At 38.1% G+C, this 24,804-nt stretch overlaps 1 protein-coding gene across 5 annotated transcripts in view; it reads left to right on the forward strand.

The window, feature by feature from the left end:
• Window positions 1-24,804, forward strand: part of MOCOS (molybdenum cofactor sulfurase) — a 214,586-nt gene that overhangs the window by 102,512 nt on the left and 87,270 nt on the right. For all 5 annotated transcript variants that reach the window (XM_048939650.1, XM_048939648.1, XM_048939647.1 and 2 more), the window contains exon 5: window positions 16,381-16,457. In XM_048939650.1, coding sequence (XP_048795607.1) covers window positions 16,381-16,457 — 77 coding nt within the window. The remainder of the gene's footprint in view (window positions 1-16,380; window positions 16,458-24,804) is intronic.

A 24,804-nucleotide genomic window follows, 5' to 3' on the forward strand; every position in this document is an offset into this window, starting at 1 on the left:
CTATTCCAGATAAAATCCTGTTGTTATGCAATCTTCTCTGTACAGCTTTGTATCTTAGATGTACATATTGATTATCTGCTGTTCTTTATTTAGGATGCAGTCTGGTGGTGCACTTTGACTCCACTAAAAAGTAATAACCTATAACTAATGGCCATTCTTAGGATTTGAGAGATCTGGACCATCTTTCTTCTACGAGTTGCATAATCTTTTTATTTGTTTGGATTTAGGAAGTGTCTTTGCTACTTAACATTGTTTTTGAAAGTAGCTGTGGATTTTATTCCCCTACCCAGTGTTAAATTCTGAAATCCAACATTGCAAGCATTTGGCAAAAGAGTAGCACCTGAAAAAGGAACCTGTAGTATATCAGAACAAAGACCCCAGCATTCCCCTTTTTAGGCTTCGGTTCGCCTTCACTGAATGGAAAAATAATATTCATCTGCCTGATGAGGACATTGCAAAAAGTTCAGTAAGAGCTTTATGAAGATTTGTTTTCAGCTAGTGACTGAGGAAAACATGCATATGAAGATGAGAAACTTATCGTTGCATTTAGGCTAATGGATACTGCATGTATTTCGTTATCATCTCTTTATAGGAATGTTCCTGTAAGGATGAAAGGTATTAGAAGTAGCAGTGAGCTGGCACTGTGCAGGGTAGCATAGGGGAGCTGCCCAAGCTGAATGCTTGGCTGCCCTGATTCAGAATATGAGCTGTGGTTTGGAAGATGTCCAGTTTGGGCTAATCAGGATAAACATTGAGCACGTGTACCTCACAGGTATATGGGAAAGAAATTTCAAGTAACCTAAGTCACATTTCTTCATAGCAGTGGATGGTTTGTGAGGATTGAGTTTGACTGTAACTCTAAACTAAGACAACTGTCATATATTTCCCCTTAAGCACAGAAGGAAGTCAAGATGACTTCCTTGACATTAATGAAAACCTTATTTATTTATTTATTTTTAATTGAGAAATAGTAGCTTCTATTTTTTCGAGGCAAAACAGCAAGCAAAGGCAACAAAGCGATTTCTCACTGATACTCCATAAAGACATGGTGGGAACTGTTGTATGGGCTCCGGCCAGTCCCTTGGGCACCATCCCTCTCTTGACACCCGTGATTTAAGCTAAAGCAGGGAACATGCTGCCATTCTGATGAAGAGTGTAGAGGGGAAGACATTTCAGGAGCAACTGAAGTCCCTGTGTTGGCTCAGCCCAGAGCAGAGGAGCTGATGGGAGGCCTGATGGCGGCTGCAGCTCCTCACAGGGAGCAGAAGGGCAGCGCTGAGCTCTGCTCCGTGTGACAGCGACAGGGCCCAGGGAACGGCATGGAGCTGCATCAGGGGAGGGCAGCTGGGGGTCAGGGAAAGGGTCTGCGCCAGGGAGTGTTTGGGCACTGGAAAAGCCTTCCCAGGGCAGTGAGCTGCTGGAATTCAAAAAGCATCTGGACAACACTCTCAAGACATATGGTCTGATTTTGGGGTGATCCTGTGTGGAGCCTGGAGTTGGACTCAGTGGTCCTTATGTGGGTCCCTTTCAGCTTGGGATATTTTGTGATTCTATGATTCTGTCTCATCCTACTAGTGCAAACACTGTACATGGTTAAAACTATCCTCTGGTATAGAGAAGTGAGTGCTGTAGAGCATTCTGCTGCTAAGAGGGGTGTCACTGCAATGATTCAGAGATTCTGGGGCTCACACTTAAATCTGTGTGTGCACTCTTTAGACCAGGGACTAGTGCTTCTCGAGTCAATTTTTGCCAGGCTCTCTGTGGCTAAGCAGTATCTGTCAACGTGGATAATCAGTATTATCTTCCATCCATTCACGTATTTGCATTTGTTATTATGGTGACATAAGGTGGTAAAAAATGCTGATTCTTTTTCGCATCGCTTAAAATTTTCCAAGCTTTTTGTGATGATGGATGTGCCAATACAGGATGATATACCTCCTGAAAACCTTCCACTTACCTCACTGATGTATCCTGTTTTTCTCAAAGGAGCCTTTGAAATGGTTCCAGTGAGTTTGAACACCAGAATTTCAATTGATGGTATGGTAGCTAATTGAACAAAGACATTAGTCAAGTTTTATTAAACATTTTATCTGCAGAACTGAATTCCAATAACAAATGTATCTTTAAAAACAAGTCTGCAAGTCTGCATTAGGTGAAATCTTGACAATGTATTATCAGATATGTTCTTTCTGTAAAAAAATAGGCAATATTAGGCACAAAGTACTCTTAAAAGAGCAAGTTTGCTTGTCTGTAGCTAAGGTCTGCTAGAAAGCAGAACACATGCTTGTTAGTAAAACATAGATGATCGATTATCTGAAGAAGTTATAACTCAACAAGAATTAGAGGTTTTTGTTGTAGTTGTTTTTGTTTGTTTGCTTTACATTCCAGACGTAGTAACGAGATGTTAGTAACAGATACGTCTGTAGGTTTATACTAATGAAATGATGTTTTAGAATTGTTCCTACAGGAATGGTAGAACTCAATGCAAGATTACATGTATTTTATGGCTGTTGAGCTCAGTGCTCTTTAAGTATTTGGTTTGTTTTCAGAAGAACTTGTGGAGAATTGTGCTTTTTAGTCAGAGGGTAGAATTGAGTCTCTGAAGAATATTTGACTTTTGCAGGATGAAATTACAACACATTAGTGAACTGAAATGCTCTGAGATATATTGACAGAATGCTATTGTGTAGTGAAAACTTAAAGCAAGCCAATCCTTATGTGCAGTTTTGACTTTAAGTCTGAATTTCCATCATGTTGCAATTTGAAAACAGCATTCCTAAATGAACTGTTTTTCTCTACTACTAGTTCACTTAAAAGTCACTCCTTGCATCAAGAAAAGAACTAGCATTAAAACATTTTAACCTTTATCAATACAAAATGAATGAGCATATTCTTTATTGTTTCCCTCCATGCCTGCTAATTTCTCGATCAGGACATGCAGCAATCAGTTATGATTGTTTCGTTGTCATGGGCAACATGTGGAAAACCACTCAAATCTGAGGTGATGAGGAGAAGCACTGAGCTGGGCCGGCATGTGGCTCATCACTGCAGACTTGCAGTGAATACACCCCAAGTTCTGCTATGAGTCTCACAAACCTACACACAAACATTCAACAGGGATCCCCTGAGAGGGAAAAATTTCTTTAACCTAATCTGAGATGAAAGGAAATGCATTTAGTGACTACAAAGAGAGGGAAAAAAGAAAAGTCAGGGCAGCTAAGACTTACGTGAGATACCCTGAGCTGTCTATGGCATCCAAAGTTTTTTGGTTTTTTTTTGCCCCCTGAGATCTTAGTTTCCCATCTTCTGTGTGTATGAACACTTTTAAAAGGAAGAAATCTTTTAAGAAATTATAACTGAAAAAACAAATAAGTTTTTCTTTTTTTCCTCATATGGCCAAATTGCCCTATTAATGCAAGTTTTTAAATTTATCCTTTGGATTTCTCATTAGCTTTACAGTATGTCTAGATCATTTAATTATTATATTTCATCTTGTAGATAACATAAGATTTAAGAGCTATTGCTGGTTTCTAGCAACTTGTCGCTACATTTTGCCTGAAGCTGCTTTTGTATAACATAATCTTCCCATAGTTAGCATTCAGGATGCTCTGCAGAGCCTCTTAAGAAGACTTAAATGCTGAATAACTGTCACATAGCAAGTCTTAGTATTATTGCACTAAATTGCATTGCAAGCAGCGTGATAAACAACATCATAATACTTTGACACATTCATCATTAATTATAACTGAAATCTAATCTCAACTGAGTTTTTTCAGTAATTGTATTCTGTAAGGCAAACATTTACATATATGGGGAAGGGAGGGTGGCAGAAAGAAGTCTCGCAAAGCATAGCTGATACATCAAAATAGTGAATGGCCTGACAAGTCTTACTAGATTTTATATGAGCTTTTCTACATGTGCAAAGGATTGAAGTATCTGATTTATATTTAAAGTTAATTCTGTGAATAGTTGTATTGGAAAAAGAAAACATTGCAGTGACCCACTGATTATATTGCTTTAGGATAGCATGTGGGACTTTTATATGACATAACAGGTCTCTGACACAGAAAACTAGTGTTAAAATCAGAGATTCCTCTGACCACTAAAATACTGAGTGGTTGGTGTTTAGGCTGTATTTGGATATACATATATCCAATATGCTCTCTGTATTTCCCAATAAGCTGTGCACTATGTTTATGAATGGCAACTCCATCTGCCTTTCTCTCCAAATTCGTACTTGGTTTCCACTGCAACACGTCATGCTGTGAGGGAGTTCCCAGGCAGACTGTTTTCATTTTTATGGGGAAATGTGAGTACCTGGCAACTCGTGTGGGCTGGACACATTACATGCCCATTTACCACCCAGCTGTGACACAGTGTTATGGTGCCCTTATAGCCAGTCAGAACCTACATCAACTCACTGCATGGGATTTTATTTTATTCCTCCTTTTTTTTTTTCTTTGTTTCCTATCTTCCTAAAAATGTTTTTGCAAAGCACTTAATTATTTACATAGTTCTAAGTGTACTTTCAAGTGCACTGATACTTCCTGTGTGTTGGTAGGAATTCCCTGCATGCAGAGCTACCTGATTTCTTCCATATTTAGTTATCTCCAGTGGATAGCAAGTCTCAGGAGACACTGTTATATTTGGAGCAAGCTTAGTCTTCCATTGGATATTTCTTCTTATACGAGACTTCCTATCATTGTACAAGCTGCAGTTAGCTGGCTGCCTGTCCTTGAAATACCTGTGCATTGTGTCTGAAACAGCCAAGCAGTGGAAAAGCAAGTATTTTCATTTCAGCTCTGGTTATTTGTAGGTTGGTAAATAAACTAAGAGGAACTCTTCTCTGGTGGGCTCTTTATAGACACCATAGATTTTTCTCAGTAGTGTGTTTATGCAATTCTGTGAAACTTTCATGCTGTCTTTTTGTCTTAGATTTGTTATTCTGCTCTCCATAGCATATGAAAAACCTCTCTATTTTCAGCAAGGAAATACACTGGAGGATTACACAGTCATCAAAGTGTGATTAGTGTTTTTTGTGAAAGTGCTTTTATTGATAAGAGAGAATAGCTGATATACTATGATGGTACCTGTTGTGTTTTTCAAATGAGTATTTTGCATTAAAATGTCACTGTACAATCTTCTTTCTTGACAATTCTTTTCTGTCTTGTGATGATTGAGGTAGTGAGATTTTTTTTTCACTTTTACATGACAAAAACAGTCATGGGAGTGGGTGTTTTTATTGTGTTAACATCATTTTGTAAAATCATACAGCTGTCGAGATCAGCTTTTATTTCCATGACAATTAATCTAAATAAAATTATCTTATTGTTCCTCACTACCCTCACCTCATTACTGGGAGCATATGGAACTAGTTGATAAATCATACTGTCAGGCTGGAACAGAATACTTGTGAATTTATAGGAAAAGAAAGCTGCTAGTAAGTGCATTGCTTCTGCTCTTTCTAGACACAGGCTCTGTACAAGCAATGTTGCACAAGACAGTGCCACCTTAATGTGTAGTCAGTGGGAACAGGCTTGGTCATGGGAAATCTTCAAGAGGTATGACTCCTAAGTTTTAAGATGTTCCCAAAGTTAGATGCTTCGGTATTTATGTAATTTCATTTGCACTTTAGTAAACTGACAGGAGTTGTATTTCAGCATTTCCATTTACTGGATTCTTAGGAGTGTCAGGAGCCTTCTGGGTGATGGTATCAGTTTGCTGACAAAAACACTCGGTGTAATCTCTTCTTTACTACTGAGCCTATATGTTAGACTTTGGCGTGGGGGGCAGGAGGGCATGCTGGTTTTGTTTTGTTACTACTAATCCTGTTGGGAAACTGTTCTGTAATCTCATTTTGAACACAAAACTTCTAATTTGCAGTCTGTATTATGCTTTTGCAGTCTGCATTACGCTGTGTTCAGTCGGATCATTTATCTGCATTTTATCCCATAGCTTAAATAGCTCTATTTCCTCCCTGGTTGTTACTCCCCTGTTCTATTTTTGACGTACTGAGAGCAATTCTGCCTAGATTTAGGCTTCCATACTAAACGAACTGAACACTTTTATAAGATGGTCTGTCCTTTTCTCTGATCATCATACAAAATATGCCATGGAAAATTGTATCAGATCTTCATTGACTGAGCTAGCATTTTTCTATCTGTAAATCCTTGCATGTTTTCTTGACTATGATGTTGGTAGCTGATAGTTGATCTGATCAACTATTAAGAGTGTTGCTTCAGATGACAGTCCTCCTCGGCAGAAGCTAATGTCAATAATCCCTAACTTTATTATGGTTTATGCATACTATGATATATACTGTGCATTACAGCACATTGGATGTTTCATCTTGTTTCTATTTTTAGGGTTTTCAGAAAGATCTGTTTCTTTCTGTATACAGTATACAGCCCTGTCTTCTCCTCTGACAATTTCCAGGTTTCATTTCATAAGCCTGTTTTATGCTCACATTACGACTACCTTTTTGCCAAGGTCATTACTACTAAAAGAGACACTTGTCCCATACCAAGTCCTGGAGGAACTAAACAAGTAACCTTTTCCCTGCTTAGTAGTTCCCCTTTCAGCACAATTTCTTAGCCTACTATAGCACTCTTCCAATAATCCTTATTCTGTAATAGCTTCTCATGTGGCACTAGAGGCAATGCTTTGCTGAAATACAGATAAATTGGTTCTTTTGCATTTCCTTTGCCCAGAAAAACAGTGTGCTCTGCAAAAGGCAGCCTCTCTAGGTTGTATTTTCCATTGGCAAAGTTCATCATTGGTGATCCATGGTGGAGCCTGCTTTTATTTAGTTAATTGTTTGCTTCAGAATTTGTTTTCAAGAAGTACGTAACACACTGTTACCTGGATCACTCTTGTTTCCATTGCTTCAACAGAAATACTGTATTTAATGCTTTTTATATGAGTGTTGACAAATTTGTTTACTGGTGTGTATTGCTGGACTTGAGAGTTTTTATGTCAATTTCGTACTATTCTGGGACATAGTTTGTCTGTTTTCCTCTGCTGAAGTACATTAAAGCCTTTGAGGTTAGTTTCCACACCAGTTGCAATAACTCCAATTTTCACACTTTCTACACACTTTCAGCCATGACTCACCCTGACCTGACCTATGTTTTTCTTCAGAGTCCTTAAAAACTAAAGACAAGTAGTATTTATTTGATTTTCAGGCCCTTTTTCCTCTCCCACCTCTTTGCTCATTGAATAACAATAATTCTTTTTTTATTATTTTTGTTTATATTCTTTATCTTATTATATATTGTATGTACTACATATTATTTTTATTTTCCTTTTAAGTAAGTAATGGTTTGCTGTTCAGTTTAATTTACTTCGTCAGAGTCTAATACAGCTTGGCTCTGGGGAATTCTCACTTCATCCTTCTGCTTTCTGTCTTTCCAAAAGTAGCCTCTTTTTTTTTCAGCAGTTTTTTTCTGGTTTCGTATCAGCTTTTACAAGCAGTGCTAAAATCTTAAGACCATTTTTTAGTGCAGGTTGTTTCTGGAGGTTTTCTCTAGAATTTTTTCTCTCTCTTTTCCAATTTTTGGGGTGCAAATTACATGCATTTTTGAACTTGGACTTCAAGTACCTCTAGGTCTCCTCTATATTTGTGTCCCCGATGTCTTCAGTCCAGTTTTCCTGACCAAGTAATTCGATGAATGTTTCAATTTGCCTCCTTCAAGCTCAAAGCCTTGTTTTGGGTTGCTTATCTGTCTGTGCCACATAAACTTACAGTTCTTCAGATCAAAGTTTCCATCAGTCAAAGTCTTCTGTAATATGTTGTATAACTACTCACAAAGGCCAAATTACAGCTAATTATTTTGTGTGCACTTAGTTTTGTTTGCTGCTGGTTCTGATGTTAAGGATTGAACTCAACAAATTTTCTCATCTCGTGCTATCGAAATTATGTGTAAAAAGTGAAGGTAGTACGTATTTCTGTGAGAGGAAAGTATCTGATGTTATCCAAAACCCTTTTTCCCATGGGAGGTTCTCAACAACTGGTTTTGTTTATTTGAATCATCTCACCAGAGATACTTCAGTCCAAACCAGTTCTCTTGTTTTCACCATCTCTCACCTCTCTCTGTCTTTTCTAACTTGATTATTTGACTACCATATACTTGTCATGTAGAAGTGGAAAAAATGTTCTGTGTATTACAGTAGTTCTGAGCTCCTGAAGAGTGAAGACAGCTTTGTAGGTTTTGCAGTAAAGCATATGACTGCAGGATGCCCCAGGGTGGTGTAGCGTGTATTTCTACCAATATTTCTTCTTCAAGTATGAGAGCGGGAGGGGAAGGGTATGTTTTTCCTCATTGAAAATCTCAGTTGTCTGCACCTCTAGTGCCTAAAAGGGCTGCAGGCACACCTTGGAAGGGCTGCAGGCACACCTTGGAAGGGAATGCCTTATTAGCTGAAGTATCCCCTTGTATTTGTCTCTTCGCATTCTACTCTGGCAATTTTACTGCAATCATAAAGGTCTCAACATGCAAACTGTCTATCAAATCTCCTTATGAATCCATGTTGTTTGATAGCAGTAATTTAATAAGGCAAATCCTATCAAGATGCCAGCCTTTCTGGGTACGCAAGGTGTTGCTGGTACATATATCATACATTAAACTTAATGTAGGTGCTTAGCACTTGTTACTGCTCCTTACACCTAGTTGCCATAAGCTGCCAACTACAATCACATGTGCACAGTGGTATCAGAAGGAAAAGACTACAGTGGTAATACTGTGTTCTTCCTGTCAACACATGCTTGTAGGCTTCTAGCATCCACTTAATACTCTTTTCAATTTATAAAGAAAGAAAATTAAATCTCACTTCTCAATTTGAATTCTCTTCTCTGGTTCCCAGTAGCAAAATACATGGACTTGAAGGTTTGTAATGGTAATTTACAGAAATAAAGTGCTCCAGCTCACTTCTGTCAGTGGCGGAAAGAAGTCTTGTGCATTGCAGTAAGCCCTGCTCTGAGACACAGACCTTTCTGTAGGACCAAGCCCACACACTGGAAAGCAGTCACAGGGATTTTTCTCTGTTATCTAGAGGTAAGTTACTACTCCATTTTCTGAGGTCATTGATCTGAGTCTGCCTCACTGCCACATGTGGTTAGACAGCTGTATTGTTACATGTGGATCCTTAAGAATGAACTCCTGCTAAGTGAAGTCTTTTCTGTCTGCCTAATTTTAAATTGATTTGTCCCTAATAGTTCATCACAGTGTTATTCTTTATCATCAAGCGTACCTTAAAAACGAAATATTGCATCTCTGTCTTCATTAGGAAATAAACAAATCTGTTTATACTGAATATGGACAAGTGATTACAGCTGGTCAGATTATTGCCTATGAAAAATTTATCAGCAGAATGTCTTTCATCCTTCCTTTCCTTCTAGGAAGAAAATCAAAGAAAGGTTTTGAATTTTTATTAATGATTCATTACTCATAATTTATCAGTGAACAGTTTATGCAAATATGCTTTGCAAATTGCTCACTTTAACTGTTACTTGGGGTTATGTCTGGATCTTACCTTCCCATGGGAAGCAGAAGTATGAATATTTGGATGATAGATATTTAATCATGTGAGAATAATGCGTATCAAACTTTAAATACCCAGATACAGAAATGATTTGCAAGAAACCTGCTCACAGTGAATTGCACCTTACTGTTGACATTAAATTATGATTTAAGATGAATGAGTAAATTGTAAGCTAGCTAGCTGAGAGCAGAACATACTATTATTTGAGGCCAGTGAACCAGCAGGGCTCCTGTTTCCAGAGACTGACTTTTATGTTTAATATACGTTAAAGAAATGTCCTTTTCTCCGGTGTTTTATATACCTTAAGGTAGTACTGTGTTTGCACAGTGGAATTTTGAAAAGAAAGACTATTTTGTTTCCTCCACCTCTGTCAAAAAGAAGTCACTTTGCCCTGTCTTGCAAGGTTGGAAGAGAACCTTTGCCATGTGACAAATGTATTTTAGGACTTTTTGTAACCGATTGATCTTGTGTGAAGAAAAAAATAAAGGAGCTTTATTATTCTGTAGAGTATTTGTGTAAGGCTTGGTTGGGGAGGATATTAGCCTTGAGATGTGACTTCTAAACTGTTGCATGGTTTAAATGCTTTCTGGCTACAGTTTTTGTTTAAATAATTTATTTTAGAAAAAATCCTGTAAACTAGTAGTTGAAAAAATAATAGGAGAAAGGTAATTTTATTTAAAAAAATTGCATACAGCTGAAGGTAGTTGTGATGTGGTGTTCTCAGAAGTGTAATTTTTACTCAAAGGCAAAGCACTGAGGAACTATAAAATCAGAATGTGTCATTCAGACTGACCTGAGTAATAGACTGAAGGATTGCTAATCTGTCTGTGCAAAACGGGAAGAATTTTTGGATACAGATAGAGATCAAAGTTGCCAGTTAGGCATTGTATATAAAAAGCAGAGACATTTGAGAAATAATAATGGATTGATTTATTCATTCCATTTCGTACTCCAGAAAGGGCAGTTGTTGAGGCCCTGGGTAAGCGTTCTCCAGTCATTGCCCGTGAACGTGTAATATGCTCCTAACAGAGGTAAAAAAGAGCTGCTGAAGTGCTGAAAGCAGGTGTCCTACTCAGGAGTCTGTAATTTATTACTGCCCTCCTGACATTTAAATTCCTGTCTGCCTGCAGCATGCTCCTGTGTAGGCAGCCATGCAAAAGTTGACTTCTTACAAAAGCTTAGTGATTTATCTGTGGTCTATCTCCCAATTTTATTTACTCATCTCAGCAGCATCCACTATATACAACAAAGATATTCACTCTGAAGAGAGCATACAGCAAAGGGCAGGAACCTGGGGATCAGATCCTGTTTGGAAAGTGTTATTTGCAGAGGTGTAGAAAGTCTGCATCATCTGGATAGTTGGTCTCAAGTGACGTTGTGGTAACACTCAGCTGTTGCTGCTTGCATAGCCAAGGTTCCACCTAGCTAAGAAGGTAACTAACTGGCAAATTGCTAGCAGTGGATGGAATCAGCTGTGAGGAGACAAAGCCAGAGCAAAGGGAGCCTGTCCTCTAGAGAGCTGCAGACAGCCCAGAAAAATACCTGACAACTGCGTCTCAGTGGGAGCAGAACAGGGCACTAAATGGGGCCTGGTAAAGATGTGTTTTAAGTTCAAGGAAAGCAAAAAAAAAAAAAAAAAAAAAAAAAGAGCTCCTTTTGCAAGTGTTGGTTTTTGATGTCAGGAAGCAGTGAGACCAATTAAGATCTCTTCCCCTGCTAATATCAGAGATGGCAATTAATAACGTAAAAAGGTGGACATAAAGGAAATGAGCCTGTTCCTACAGTGGTGAACCTGACACTGTATACCCTTGGCGCTATTGTAATTCCAGCAGAAGTCAATTTAGAACAAACAGGTGTATTTCTATAAAGTGTAAAAATGAAATTTACCGAGATGGTTGTTTCATGTGGAGGTGATATGGAATATCTCTCAGAGGTGAGAAACAGGATCTGAATGAACTACTTCTAAATGCATGCCAAGAACCTCTCGGTATTGTTGTACTTTTTAATTAGATGAAAATAAATGAATTGAAAAGATGAAAGGAACTTGTAACATCTCACTTCAAAGGACAGTTCCACTCTTAGGAGTATTTAAAAAAAAATAGAAAGGAAAAGAAAGGAAAGAAAGGAAAAGCAGCTTATTCAAGAAATGCGCTTTTTCTTCCTATGAATTTGCCTTCACTTTTACCTGCCTCAGAAACTAAGGCATGACTTTTGCTCATCTGACCTAGATTGAGTCATTGCCCTGGTGTAAGGAAGAGTGGAGCTTGACTGACAGCAGTGTTCCCTCTGCACTCTGGGCTTTGTATTGACTCAGCAATACTCTCAGATGAGCTGAATTATTTTTGACCTTGTGGAGGAATTTTTATCAAAGTTTCAAAGCTCTGGGCTGTACTCTGGCCAGAGAAATTGATGTGCAGTGTTTCTGTGTCTGGATTTACTTTGGGTAAATGGAGAGAGAAAAAAAAACACCCCTGAATGTCTCATCTGCCTGCTGGTCAAGTCAGCCTTCCCAGAAAGCAGAAGCCGGTACTCCTACCTAAAAGCTGTGCTGTGTATACTGTCCATATACAGAATAACATGTTATTTAAGATATTTCACAACCTTAGCAACAGCCAATTAGTCTTGAACCCTTTTAGACCCTTTACTTAAGCCACTGCTGTCCATCTTTGGGGTTGTATTTCTGTCTTGCACCAAATTTTGCCTCTCTCTTTAAACAGGAATACTTTCGTTTGTCTTTGTACACTTTATTTCTAACCCTATCTGTCCAGGGCATGATGTGTTAGAATATTTATACGCAAAAGTGACCTGGGTAAGAGAGAATGAGTTCAAACTGTCCAGGAAAATCACTGTTTCTTTCACTGATTCTGTTGCCCTGAAGTTTAGAAAACTACGTTTGTATGCAGAAGCCTAACAGAGAATTGTCATAACAAGCCCTCAACAGTATTCAAATAAAAACTAGCCTTCTCCAGTCCTGAGGAAATCATGACAGTGGGACCTGTAAGCAGTTTTCTCTCATGGCTCAAAGGAAGAATCCACACTCTTAGAAGCACAGGTCTTGTGTGTCCTGCAAAGGAAGAACAGCTCATCAACTTCATAACTCCCTGATAAGATTTAGACAGGCTGCTCTGTGTCTGTGTTATGCCGTGAGCTGTTTAAGGAGTTTGCCAAATAGCAGGTTGATGTGAAATGCTATCAGGTTTTCACAAACACAATTAGCTAAGCAATTGAGCTCATCCCAGCTGTGATTAAGTGGGATTAATTATAATAAGAACTAGCTGAGAGAGGTAAGCTTGATGTTTCCTGGGTTGCTGCTCCGCGCTATTATCCTATGTAAGTATCCTTTATATATTGTCAGCTGCAGAGACTTCATTACTTTGGGAAATGGCTGCTGGACCAGCATTAAAATGAGCTTCATCCTAAACTGATTGTTCTAACACTGGAACTGCCATTGAGTGTGAAAACAATTAGTTTGAAGCATCAATTACATCAGAAAGAAAAGCAACCATTCAAATCAATGTTTTGCAATGTAAAAGGACATGTTTATCTTTGGTCCTAAATAGAGTTGAATATTCTGGGAAAGAGCTCTCTGTATCCCAAGATACAGCTTCATAGCATCATGGTTTGCTTTGGTAATGATTACATTTCTATAGTTTTTAGGACTTCACTTACTGAATACCAGAATTTATAGATAATTGGCCCTGCGTGTGGCAGGGGGTTTGGAGATTCATGATCCTTGAGGTCCCTTCCAACCCTGGCCATTCTGTGATTCTGTGATAATTTGTGTAAACTTCTCAAGGGGATAAAGCAAAATGATCAATTAAATAGCTGGAAGTATGGAGGGGATGACAGCATTACATGAAGTTGTGCATAGGATGTTCAGTATATCTGGATATTATACACGAGAATCAAGTGTAATGGCAATTGTGTAAATACACACATTGTAGAAATGACAGAATACTAGTGCTTTCTTTGTCAGAAAAGCCAGTAATGTAGAAATCGAGTAGGCATCCAAATACAGGAATGAACATTGCAAAATATTGTATCTGAACTCTGAAGGAAGACTTGCCCATATCTTTGAGGAAGTATTTTTGGCATTTTATTTTAGCCCCCAGCATGATTTAGATGCAGGGTTACTAGAATGAGTCCAGAGGAGGGCCATGAAGACAATCAAAGTGCTGAAGCATCTCTTCTGTGAGGAAAGGTTGAGGGAGTTGGGCTTGTTTAGCTTGGAGAAGGCTCTGGGAGACCTCATTACATCCTTCTAGTACTTGAGGGGAGCTTATGAAAAGCAAAGGGGGAATGACATTTTAGATGATCTAATAGTGATAGAACAAGGAGAAATGGCTTTAAACTGAAAGAGGAGAGATTTAGTTCAGATGTTAGGAAAAATTTTTTTATGCAGAGAGCAGAGGTGCTGGAGCAGGCTGGCTGGAGAAGCTGTGGATGCCCCCATCCCTAAAGATATCCAAGGTCAGGTTGGATTGGGCCCTGAGCAGCCTGAGCTGGTGGGTGGTAACTGTGCCCATGGCAGGGGGTTGGAAGTTAATGATCTTTAAGGTCCCTTCCAACCTAAACCATTCTATGATTTGGTAATTATTTTTATTTTATGGCTTCTGGTTCTTGTAATGGAGCTTCTAGCCGTCACTTTTTTTGCATCTACTACCATAATGATTGCACTGTTCTGGAGCATAATGTTTGATGAAAAAAACATGATTGTGCTTGCTTTATTTTTTCTGAACAGAAGGAAATTCCTAATCTCTGGACAACTTTAGTGAAAATCTTTAAGATCATAAAACATTATCATGGTTCGTGCATCTTCTGTTGCTTAGTGATGCATGAACTACAGTTGTCTCCTGGGTTAGCAATCACATATGATTTGGGGGCCTTTGAAGATCTCTGCTGACATCTTTGTAGCCTTTTCAAGTACTTTTCTGATGACTGTTGCAGACAGTTATGCCCTTCTTGATGGGCTCAGTGGCAGCGTCTCTACTCTGGTCTTCAAATCCCAGTGCTTTAATTGCTTAACTAGTCATTGCCAATATTTGATCAGGGCCAATCACCTCCCTCTTAAGTAGTCTTTCTATAATCTCTGCTTAGCAACTGTGTGGGACCAGAGTAGTATCTCCCTCTGAACATGAAATTTTGTTACTGTTTTTCTGTATTTGATTTTGAAACATCTCCTAGCATCTGCCTTCTTCTCTTTTCTCTCATCATTCTTTTCTGGCTTTCTGGAAGTATTGCTTCCCTCTGATACTGATCCACACCTTGTAACTGAAAACCAGTGAGGTTAAGGAACATAATATTTTGCTATTCAGTATTATTAGACAAGATCCAGAAATTTCTAAGAAGGATTCTTTGGCCTGTGTTGTTTTGGAAAGTGTGAGCACAAACGATTCCTTTTGGACTATTCTTCCTTGCGCCACTTCCCTCTTATCGTTTCATTTGTAATTATTTACTGCTTCTGTTATTTGTCATAACTGAACATGCGACCTTATAGAATTGAATCCAGTCACCAACTAGCCCTGCACATTAGTCAGGTATTGCACTTATATAGAACTTTATCAAATATTTTTAGAAGCTTTGTATGTTCTTCAGCTCACTGTCCTGTCTAAATTGTCTTGTTTCCATTAGTAGATAAGTATGAAAAATATCTGTTGAAGTGAGAGCTATTATGCTATTCTGTTAAGATTTATTTTATTAAAGAAAATGTATTTGAAGTCTTGATGTTTTGCGTCTCTGAGCCTTTTCACAATACGTATATAATTATGGCACCAAAAGCTTTCTATCTGTATTAAGGAAAGTGATACATCCAGGAAAAAAATAGTCTTTTTTTCTTGTGTATCATGTGTACATGTAAAATATTTTTTTACCCCAAAGTTCCTCTAATGTACTTGGTGATATTCAGCTGTGTTCAGTTTGGACATCATCAGCTCTTTCAAGGAACACCATGATCCTGGGAAGGCTTTGTCCTCAAGGTGAAAGTTTTGCTTTAAACTTGAACCATGAGACATGATCTCAATTTCAGTCTTACGCAGTAGCGAGTTCTGTATATTTAACCTTCAGTTGTCAGCATTATTCTGCTTGTGAAACAAGCTGAATGGTCACTCCTTAAAACTCTTGGTAGGCTGTACACATATTTTGATGCCTGGTATGACTTCCCTTCCCTTCTGCCCATTCAAAAGTCTTTTGGGCTCTCTTTCATGAACATAACCCCTACCTGGGAGCTGCATCTTCCTAGTTGCTGGAATGGCTGCAGAAGTTCATCACATCAAGAATTGTCTCTGTTTCATGCTTACGCTGTTGGTTGTGTATGCATGTCCTGCCCCATCCTTTTATAGTGCTTCTGCTATAGGTCTGTTATTTTTCCTTTCCAGTAGCACTGCATGGATGGAAATTTGTTACTAATCTTCCTCCAAATACGGAAAGTCTCTTCTTGTCTTTCAATTCAACTACTAAATGTAATCACCTAGAGTAGAGCAAATACAAAATGTCCACCTGTTGCTTCACCTATTCCCATCAATTTCTAAGAGTAGAAGGAGACAACTTAGAACCTTATGATTACTTATGAACATTACTTATTACTTTGAAAATCCAAAATATTCAAGTAGCCAATATAGGAGAAAATAGAGCTGTTATGTACAAGCAATCAAATGAGCTTCTAGTTTTAATAATACATTTTGACTGAACAAGACTGGCACTTGAAGATGAGTCCCTGAGGGAGGAGTTCCCATTCTACAAGTTAGATTCATTGGATACAAAAGAGTAACTCTCAAAATAGATATGAAGTTTGTATGATACCTGCATGATTTGTTTACTGTGCTGCTTTGTTCCATTCTTCAGGTTTGAAGACGGCACAGTCTCTTTTCTTGATATCATTGCTTTGAAACATGGATTTGATGTTCTGGAAAAACTCACAGGTCAGTTAACATAACTTTAATAATGAAGTCTGAATTACAGATTTTTACTTGGGAACCAAATATGATTGTATTTTCCTGTGGCTGTAGCTTAATTTCCCTTTCTAGATTTATAATCCACATGAAGATTGGAGTCTTCAGGATAACTGGTTTATTTGGGTGTTGTGTATTTGATCATTCTGAACTTCTTTGGAAAAATTAAAGTATCCAGACTGTTCTCCCCAAACACACATGCGGGATGTGATTATATCAAGTTATTGCTGTCTGCCTGACACTTAGAAAGATGCAATAGGAAAATAATAGTAGGATGTAGTTGAGCTACATTCTATTCAGGCTTGAGGCTGTAAGAGTTGCTGCTGCACACGAGGACCGTGCAACTTGACCTCGTACAGCAAAGCAATTTAGTAATAGAGATTTACAGAGAAATCAAGAAATAGTTTAGAGAACACCCTTTGTGATAGGAAATGCACTTCCACTAAGTGGATATTTCTTTTCATACAGCAAACTTTTCAAACCGTGGTTTTTCACAGCAGTTATTTTGTCTGTACTTTGACACACTGTACTGGAAAACAGCATTATGTGTTCCAGTGCTGTTATTGTTTGGTTCTCTGTTTTTTTGTTTGTTTGCTTTTTCTTATTTTGTTCTTAATGTGATATAACCTAGCACTGTAGATATTAGAGAAATTCCCATTTCCCCATGGAAAAGCACATGATTGTGGAATTGTAGTACACTTTCTGTTTCTTGAAGTGTGGGATGAAAGGAGAAGAAACATCAGTCACAACTCGCAGCAAGGGAAGTTCTGACTAGGTATGAATAAGTTTGGTTTTTTCAGTATGAGCGTAATCAAATCCTGGAACAAGTGCCCAGAGGAGGTTGTCAAATGTCCATACTTTGAGATGTTCAGAATTGACTTGGTCCTGAACAGTCTGATGTAGCTTTACAGTTACCTCTGCAGTGAACTGGAGGTTGAAATAGATGACCTTAGGAGGTCAAACATGAAGTATTCTATCCTTCTGTAAGTACTGAGGGCTACTGCTTCCCTTCAGGCTAAGGATATTGTAGTACAGATAGGTGTACTGAGCTGTGCCAAGTGGGGGACAGACCTTTCCAGTTACTGCTTAGAGCATGTTCACACAGCAGTCAGCCTGTGGCTACGTGTACAGAGATAACTATAGCTCACATCCTGCCATCTTCATCTCTCCTGCGCTTTGTGAGTTTGACATTCCCTGGTCACAGGAACTTTGGGAAGCCTGTGCAAACCTGCTAAATATCCATTTGCAGTAGTCTTCTCCAGGAAGATAATTTATATGGCATGTTTGCTGCATGATTTCATTTCCCTAGGGCAAGTGCAAGTAGACTGGGATGAGGGGCTACTGCAGGCTTTCTAGCTTGCTAGGGATTCTTCTAATTTTAACCCCTTTTCTTCAGCTCTGACTGTTTGAGCACCTTTGAACCCTCAACAGTTTGAGCTATAACCTTGCTCTGGATCATTGTCTTCAAGACATTCTGTGTACCATGTTGACTCCAGGATGCCCTGCTGTGCTTGAGCCTAGCACTGAGGCTTGCTTCCACTTTAAAAGTGTGCAAGGTTAACAAAATATATTTCATACTCGAGTATATGCACAGTTAATGTGTATGAATTCTATGAATAATGTTTGAAACTCCTTTCTCCAGTGCATTTTTTTAGTTTCCTATAATAAGGCATAAAGCTCATCATGATTTAAGAGATCTGAGTCTGGAAAGACACTGACCGTGTACTTTTAATGCTGCTTGTGTTTGAGGCAGTTTCTTGTCTTGATTTGTCTGAAGATTTCTAGTTTCTTCCTCATAGAGCAAGATTTTTGTGAAGGATGGTTTCTTAGATACTTGTCCATGTGGAAATCAACAGCAGAGTTTTCATGGACTTCAACAGGAGTTTGACTGATCTCCAGCCAGTACTGTTGTTCTGCTTTGTGGTGTCTTGTGTGAAGACCAGCTATCTAAAGTGAACCTGTACTATGCATACCTTCTTGCAAAACGAAATGCTTTAGAAGAATGTACAATCTTAAGCAAACATTCCTTTTTAAAGGAGGCTAACTGCTTTGGTTTAACTTGTAGGAGTATTGGCTGGCACCTCTTCCATTGCTCATCCATCTAAGTACCCACCTTTTGGTACCCATTCCAGCTAAACTACTTGAAAATCTTAATACTAGGCAGAAGGGAGTACTTGATTTGGTCCTGAATAAAGTGGGTAGCAGTGGATAGAAGAGTAGAATATATGCATGAATGAACAGCCTGTTGAGACCTTCTGGTTTTTACTATTTCTTTTAATGTGCTTTCTCACCATTAGCAGTGATGAAAATTTAAGGTAGCTCAAGTGACTTTTAATGATCTAAGTCAAAGGGATTTTCCACAAAACTTTTGTGAGAGTGGGTGATTTGGCTTTAATTTTGGGTTTAATGCATTTGTTTATGCTATTTTTGTGTGTTCATTTTAAGATTTTTCTGAAGTCTGGCTTGAGTAATAACTTTCTGTCTCCAGTATCTGAAGCACATCAGGTTTTATTTTCTCTAAAACTCATCAATACCTAGATTTAAGTAGTTCAAATAGCAAAACAGACGTATTTATACTATATTGAAGGGAATATGGTGAATTGTTGTGTTTGTTCATTAATGAAAAATGCACTCTACTATATCAACACCATATTCTTTACTAGTCTGGATAAAATCATTAAAAAGCTTTTTATGGCACTTTCAGAATAGCTATGGACTGCTATCTTCTGAATGCTAGACCATTTCTGGGGATATTGTAAAAGGTTTAGTAAGTTTGCTAAAGCAGTGATCTATAACAACATCTATATTAACTTGGCACGGATTTTTTGTGGTTTGTTCAGAATATTTTAATTAGTGTATTATGTATTATGTTAGCTTCTGTTTTGGTGTTTTTTTTCTGACGTTTATTGTACAGCTTGGATTTTTACTAAAAAGCTAGGTTTCTCAAAGATGAAATTTTCTATATCAAAACTATGGAGGTTATTTCAAATCTTCAGACCAATAACACTTTCATAAATAAATAAATAAATAGAAATATTTCCATTTTCCTTTATGAAATTATTTTTTCCTCGGTGCTTAAGCAGAAAGGTCAAGGGAGATGAGAGGGAAAAAAAAAAGAACACAGGGTAAAGAAGAAGACACCTACATTCAGGATAAAATTGAGAAACTAGATAATGTTTGTGGCACATATTTGAATTGAAGAACTTCAGCACAAGTGCTATAGCCTTAGGTATTTTGCTGGTCTCTAGTCTCATTTTCAAGTGCCACATTGAAAAGCAGAAGTGCCAGCAGTACCTCTTAACATCTACAAGAAACCATTGCTTTCCAGATAAGTAGGAACATTCAGCATCTCCATTCACACTGAAACTGAAGTGATTATGCTTACATGTATGTGCGTATGTAAGCATATACATTTGTATACAATATATTTTTTAATTAGAATTTAATCATACTGAAGTTGAACAACCACCATGTAAAGATGGTAGCATGAAGTTATATGGCTATGGTCCCTTTTGGGTTTTTTCCATCATTAAATGCATTTTGTCAGCCCGTTTGTCAAAAGTACTGGAGCTTCCTTGGCCTGGGGCCTGCAGAGTAGGTGCAGATGGGTGCAGTGAATCTATCTCTGCTTGCAACCAGTGCAACTAGGGATGTAGTCCTTTTGGCACTGACTGGACATCATTGAGAACATTGACGATTTGCAAGTTGCTTGATTTCTGTGGATGGTACACTTCTCCTTTTGAACAAAGATGATTGGCATTTGCATGTATACAACAAAGCCATCACATGCTGCAGGAACATTTCATAATCAAAAATTACTGCAGATTTGTTTTAATCCACTTTATGCATATTTCTTCCACCTCAGCTATCAGAGCTTTCAGTGTCAAAATGTGCTGTTAGAGGGGAATCACTTCTGAGTTAGGCTTTCCTGTGGCTCCTGGAGTACTTGCTTTGCATTCACTCAGTACCAAAAACTGATTCTCATTCTGGGTTGTAAATAGCCTGGAGCAGAAACAAGGAAGATGAAGAAAATGCTTTTGTTACTAATTGTTCCCTTCTGTGTAATAAAGGCATTGCTGAAGTCTTCTTGGGATGTAAGGTGACTGCATTGGACCAGTATTTATTGAAGATAGAGAAGAAGATCACTAATGGAAGGTTTCATCATTAGATTGTGCTGAGATAGAAATCTGTTTCTGAGTCTGATATCATCCCATCTAAGTCCTTGACCTGTTTCAACTTCCATTTAACAGCAAGGCATATGTCATGCTAAAGTTATATTGTGATGAGTCTGACTAAAACGACTTCCGGAATCTTATGTCTTCAGAATTTTCAACTTGACCTTAGCTGCTACACCCTTTCATTAGTAAATATTTATCAGTTTTACAAATGAAACAAATGATACACATTTGGAATTATTTTACGAGTGGTACTCCAGTTATGATGTCTATTCAGGAAACGTTATTTCTTTTCACAAGAAAATATATGCATTGGAAGAAATCATAAAATGCAGATGGTTTCTTAAGGATGATAAATTAAATGCCTTTTTAAAAGTCATTGGATGCTTGATTAGTTGTTGGAAATAGAAGGTTGTTCTAGCTTTCATAAAGGCAATTATATTACGTGCAGCGAAAAAGAAATACAGTGCAGGATGCTACATGGTGAGGCTAATTTTGATTTTTAATTTAGCCTTTGGAAGTTGGGACTTCTGAGTTGTCTTCTGTTGTATTTTAGTTTTTACCTTCCTTTGGTATTTCAAGGACTGGTTGACGCTGGTAGTGGGATGCTGAGCAGCCTGCTGTTGTTGATACTGCATGGGTTCTCAATGTCTCATTTTTAAATACTTATGGCCACACAAATTAACCAGTTTGGGGCCAGAAATTATTTTTCTTCAGTTGTCAAATTGGCAAGGATCACTGCACTTTCTTCTGTGCTGGCCTATGTGGAAATGGAAGCTCACTATATACAAAATTGTTCTTTTGGGGGGCAAACCTTCCTTGATGTGAGGGAGAACGAATCACTGATGAAATTTTTGCTTTCTCTATGCCAACCATTTGCCACAAGATGAAATATAATGGAAAAGAAACCTAGGCAATTTGAACAAGTTCTCTCACTTCACATTTAACACTTTTGGTAACTGCAACTGAAAGACAGGGTTTTTTGCTTCTATTCTTATGAGGAAAACATGTTTGACAAGTTGACAGTGAGAAGATGCTCCATTCTCCCCTTGAACATGAAAGCATGGATATGCTGAAGAGATAGAATTTTAAATTCTGGCTTCAGAGGGAAAACAGTCTTATGGATGTAAGCACAGAAAAGGAGTTAAAGCCAGAAAATGTTCTGATTCCTAGATAATTACACTGAATTTATTAAAAATTTCTCCTCTCCTTTATTGGATAGTGAGTTGACTGTTTCTGTTTTCTAATTTCTATCCCCAAATGAACTTGGTTCAGAGAACAAACTAGAAAAAAAAACTTGCTGCTAGCATGTCATGTCAACCCAGTTTTCTTAGTTTTCTTTTGTGAGCTGTCTAATGCAAGCTAGACATCATTTGTACCTGAAGGCAGAGCAGAACATTCAGAGCTTGATATCAAAAGCTCTGAAAAAGTGAGTTAACAGATGAAATCCTGCCAAGGCAGAGTTTAATTTTTATATAAGATTTATCTCTAGAAATAAAAACAGTTTTATATTTTGTTTTTAATGCACATTTGCTAGTGTTGACATGGACTCCGTTCACAAACTGCCTAGTTTGTAAAGGGGCCTAGAAAAAGACCAGAAGTGTCAGTGTTTCCTCAGACCTGTCGAGGGTAACACAGGAAGAGGTTGCAAAGGACAGAAATGTCTTGGGTGCCTTGGTATGTACATTGCACATCTTCAGGTACTAAAGGCTACAAGATGAAACTTGAGTTATTTTTGCTTTGAAGAGCTCCATGTGCTTTCTCATAAAAAAGGATCCACCAATTTCATTTTTCTCACCAAGGAAGCTTTAACCTCATACTACTGGCACCAGAACAATGCCTTTCCTCTTCTGTCCATCTGTATGTTTGTAGTTTAATCCCAAGATGAAGAAGAAATTATGCATGTATATGGGTGTCTTATTGGTTGTGCTTCCATAATGTAGCTGAGAATTTATGTCTGGGGTTGCTGGAAACACTCTGGTGTAGAACCATTTTAAGATCTCTTTGCTTTTTGGTATGCTTTATACACCTTAATTTAACGTGGGTGGTTTTTGTGGTTTTTTTTGTTTTTTTTTTTTTTTTAAATCAATGCAACAAACTGGAGGAAGAGATAGAAAGAGCAGTCTTGTCATGAGCAGCTTGTCATGTGGCAGCTGCTCAACATCTTTGTATCCTCAGTCGTATTGCGTTGTGGGTTGCTGTGCTGTCTTCACTGAAGCTGGCAGACATGTCACTGTCTAGCAAAGGACCAGTGAATTTTGAAGAACTACTGCTGTGGTTCCAGAGGAGTGCGCTCCTCCAGTGGTTGTTCCTAAATACAGGCAGTAAAACAGGAGCACTGTCCTTGTACATTCTTATCTACTTTCTTTGTTTTTTTTGTCTCCCCATCCCTGTTTGTGAACATAAAGTGGAGGTCCTCAAGCTGTGGTAGCTATAAATCAAAGTTGCTGATAAGAGAATTTGTTCGTGTGTTGGTTCAGTTCTTTAAGATAATGGTTGGTGATCTAAAAAGAATGATAAAATTCTGTGCCTCTTCCTATCACTGAAATCAGGGAGGGATAAAGTAGCATGCAACCGGGAAAGCAAATGTTCAGGAGCAACATTCAATAAATTGCAATTATTGGTCTATTTCTCTATCTACTTTAGTTCAAAATAAACCATTGCTCCTAACCAAAGAATTTTAGTTTGACTTGGGTATTTTTGTGGGCTTTTTGGGGTTAGTTTTTTGGTGGTGGTATATTGTGGGTTCTTTTGTTTTTTTTCTTACTATAGTAGAGCTAATTTCTAAAAAATTTGTGTATTTTTTCATCACTCTGTATGTGAATTCTATTTATTCTTGACTTAATCTTTGGAAATTCAATCCTATTCAGATTCTCCCTCCTTTAAGCAAGTTTTTACTGTTCTGAACATCAGCTCTTCAGTCTACTTTCTTTCAATTCTGTGTACCTTAATGAACGCAGGATAGTACTATATTAGTAATATCTAAGTATATATCTTAGTATCTTAATATCTTAGTAATATCTAAGATACTAAGTATCTTAGTAATAACTAAGGTGATTTATCAGCCTCACATCAGATGACAACTGTGAAACTAAATTCTGACCTATTGATGAATCAGAACCTCTACTGAATTATTACCTGCAATTTCATTTTCAAATTTGTGAGAAAAGATTGACTTTCACTGTGAGGACTTAATCTCTGTGGACACTCTTATAAGTGCTTCCACTGAGATCAGTGGGGCCATGAAAAGAATCCTAATATAATGGCCAGGATGACTTGTGTCACTTGAGCTCCTTTTCTCATTCAGATATAAAATTTACTTGACCTTTGGTAAATCAAATACTACTCTTTAGGGGAGAATGGAGCTTGGAAGCTGTTCACAGACACACAGCATAGCTGAGGCTGTCAGGGCCCTCTGGGTCCATCTGGTCCTTCCTGTGCTCTAGCAGGAACAAGCAGAGCAGGGTGCTCAGGCCCATCCCAGGCAGCTTTTGAAAATCTCCAAGAGACTCCACAGCCTATGCCAGCACTCTGTTATCTACACAGTATAAGAAGTGTCTCTAGACCTGGAGCTATACTCTGAGTGGGATTTATCTTACGTCTTGTCAGCATGTGTCTGAGCTGACCATCTAGGTTCCAAATGCAATCCAATGCAATGAAAGAGGCAGCACTTCTCCAGCTTGATATTTCGGATGTTTAGGATGAAATGAACTACATACAGCAATGCCAATTCTTCTCATTGCCTATTAAGGGGGTTTAGAAGATTAGCTTAGAATGGCCTAGGAATTTTTCATACTTTTACATGTATCTTCTGCTAATCCATGCGGGGCTTGAAAACTGAATAATCAGATTAGCTGATGTGGAAATAGAGTTTTGTCACTGGGGCTGGGGGGGAAGGAGGAATGAGGAAGGGGAGTGTAGGTGTTCTCTTTTCCACCTTTCCTTAATGAAGGTGAACTGGGAATATGCTAAAGAATTCCTGAGGAGTGTGAAGGCTCAATTTTTGTGAAACTCTCATCTGTCTACTACTCTGAGTGATTTCTGATTTGCAACATACATTTCATGCTTCAAATCCAAGTTTATTCAGGTAGATGTTGCTTTCTCTGAGAGGGAAAGGTTTGTATTCTGACAGCAGACAAATT

This window comes from Lagopus muta, chromosome 3 (assembly GCF_023343835.1).
Source record: "Lagopus muta isolate bLagMut1 chromosome 3, bLagMut1 primary, whole genome shotgun sequence".
NCBI classification, from domain to species: Eukaryota; Metazoa; Chordata; class Aves; order Galliformes; family Phasianidae; genus Lagopus; species Lagopus muta.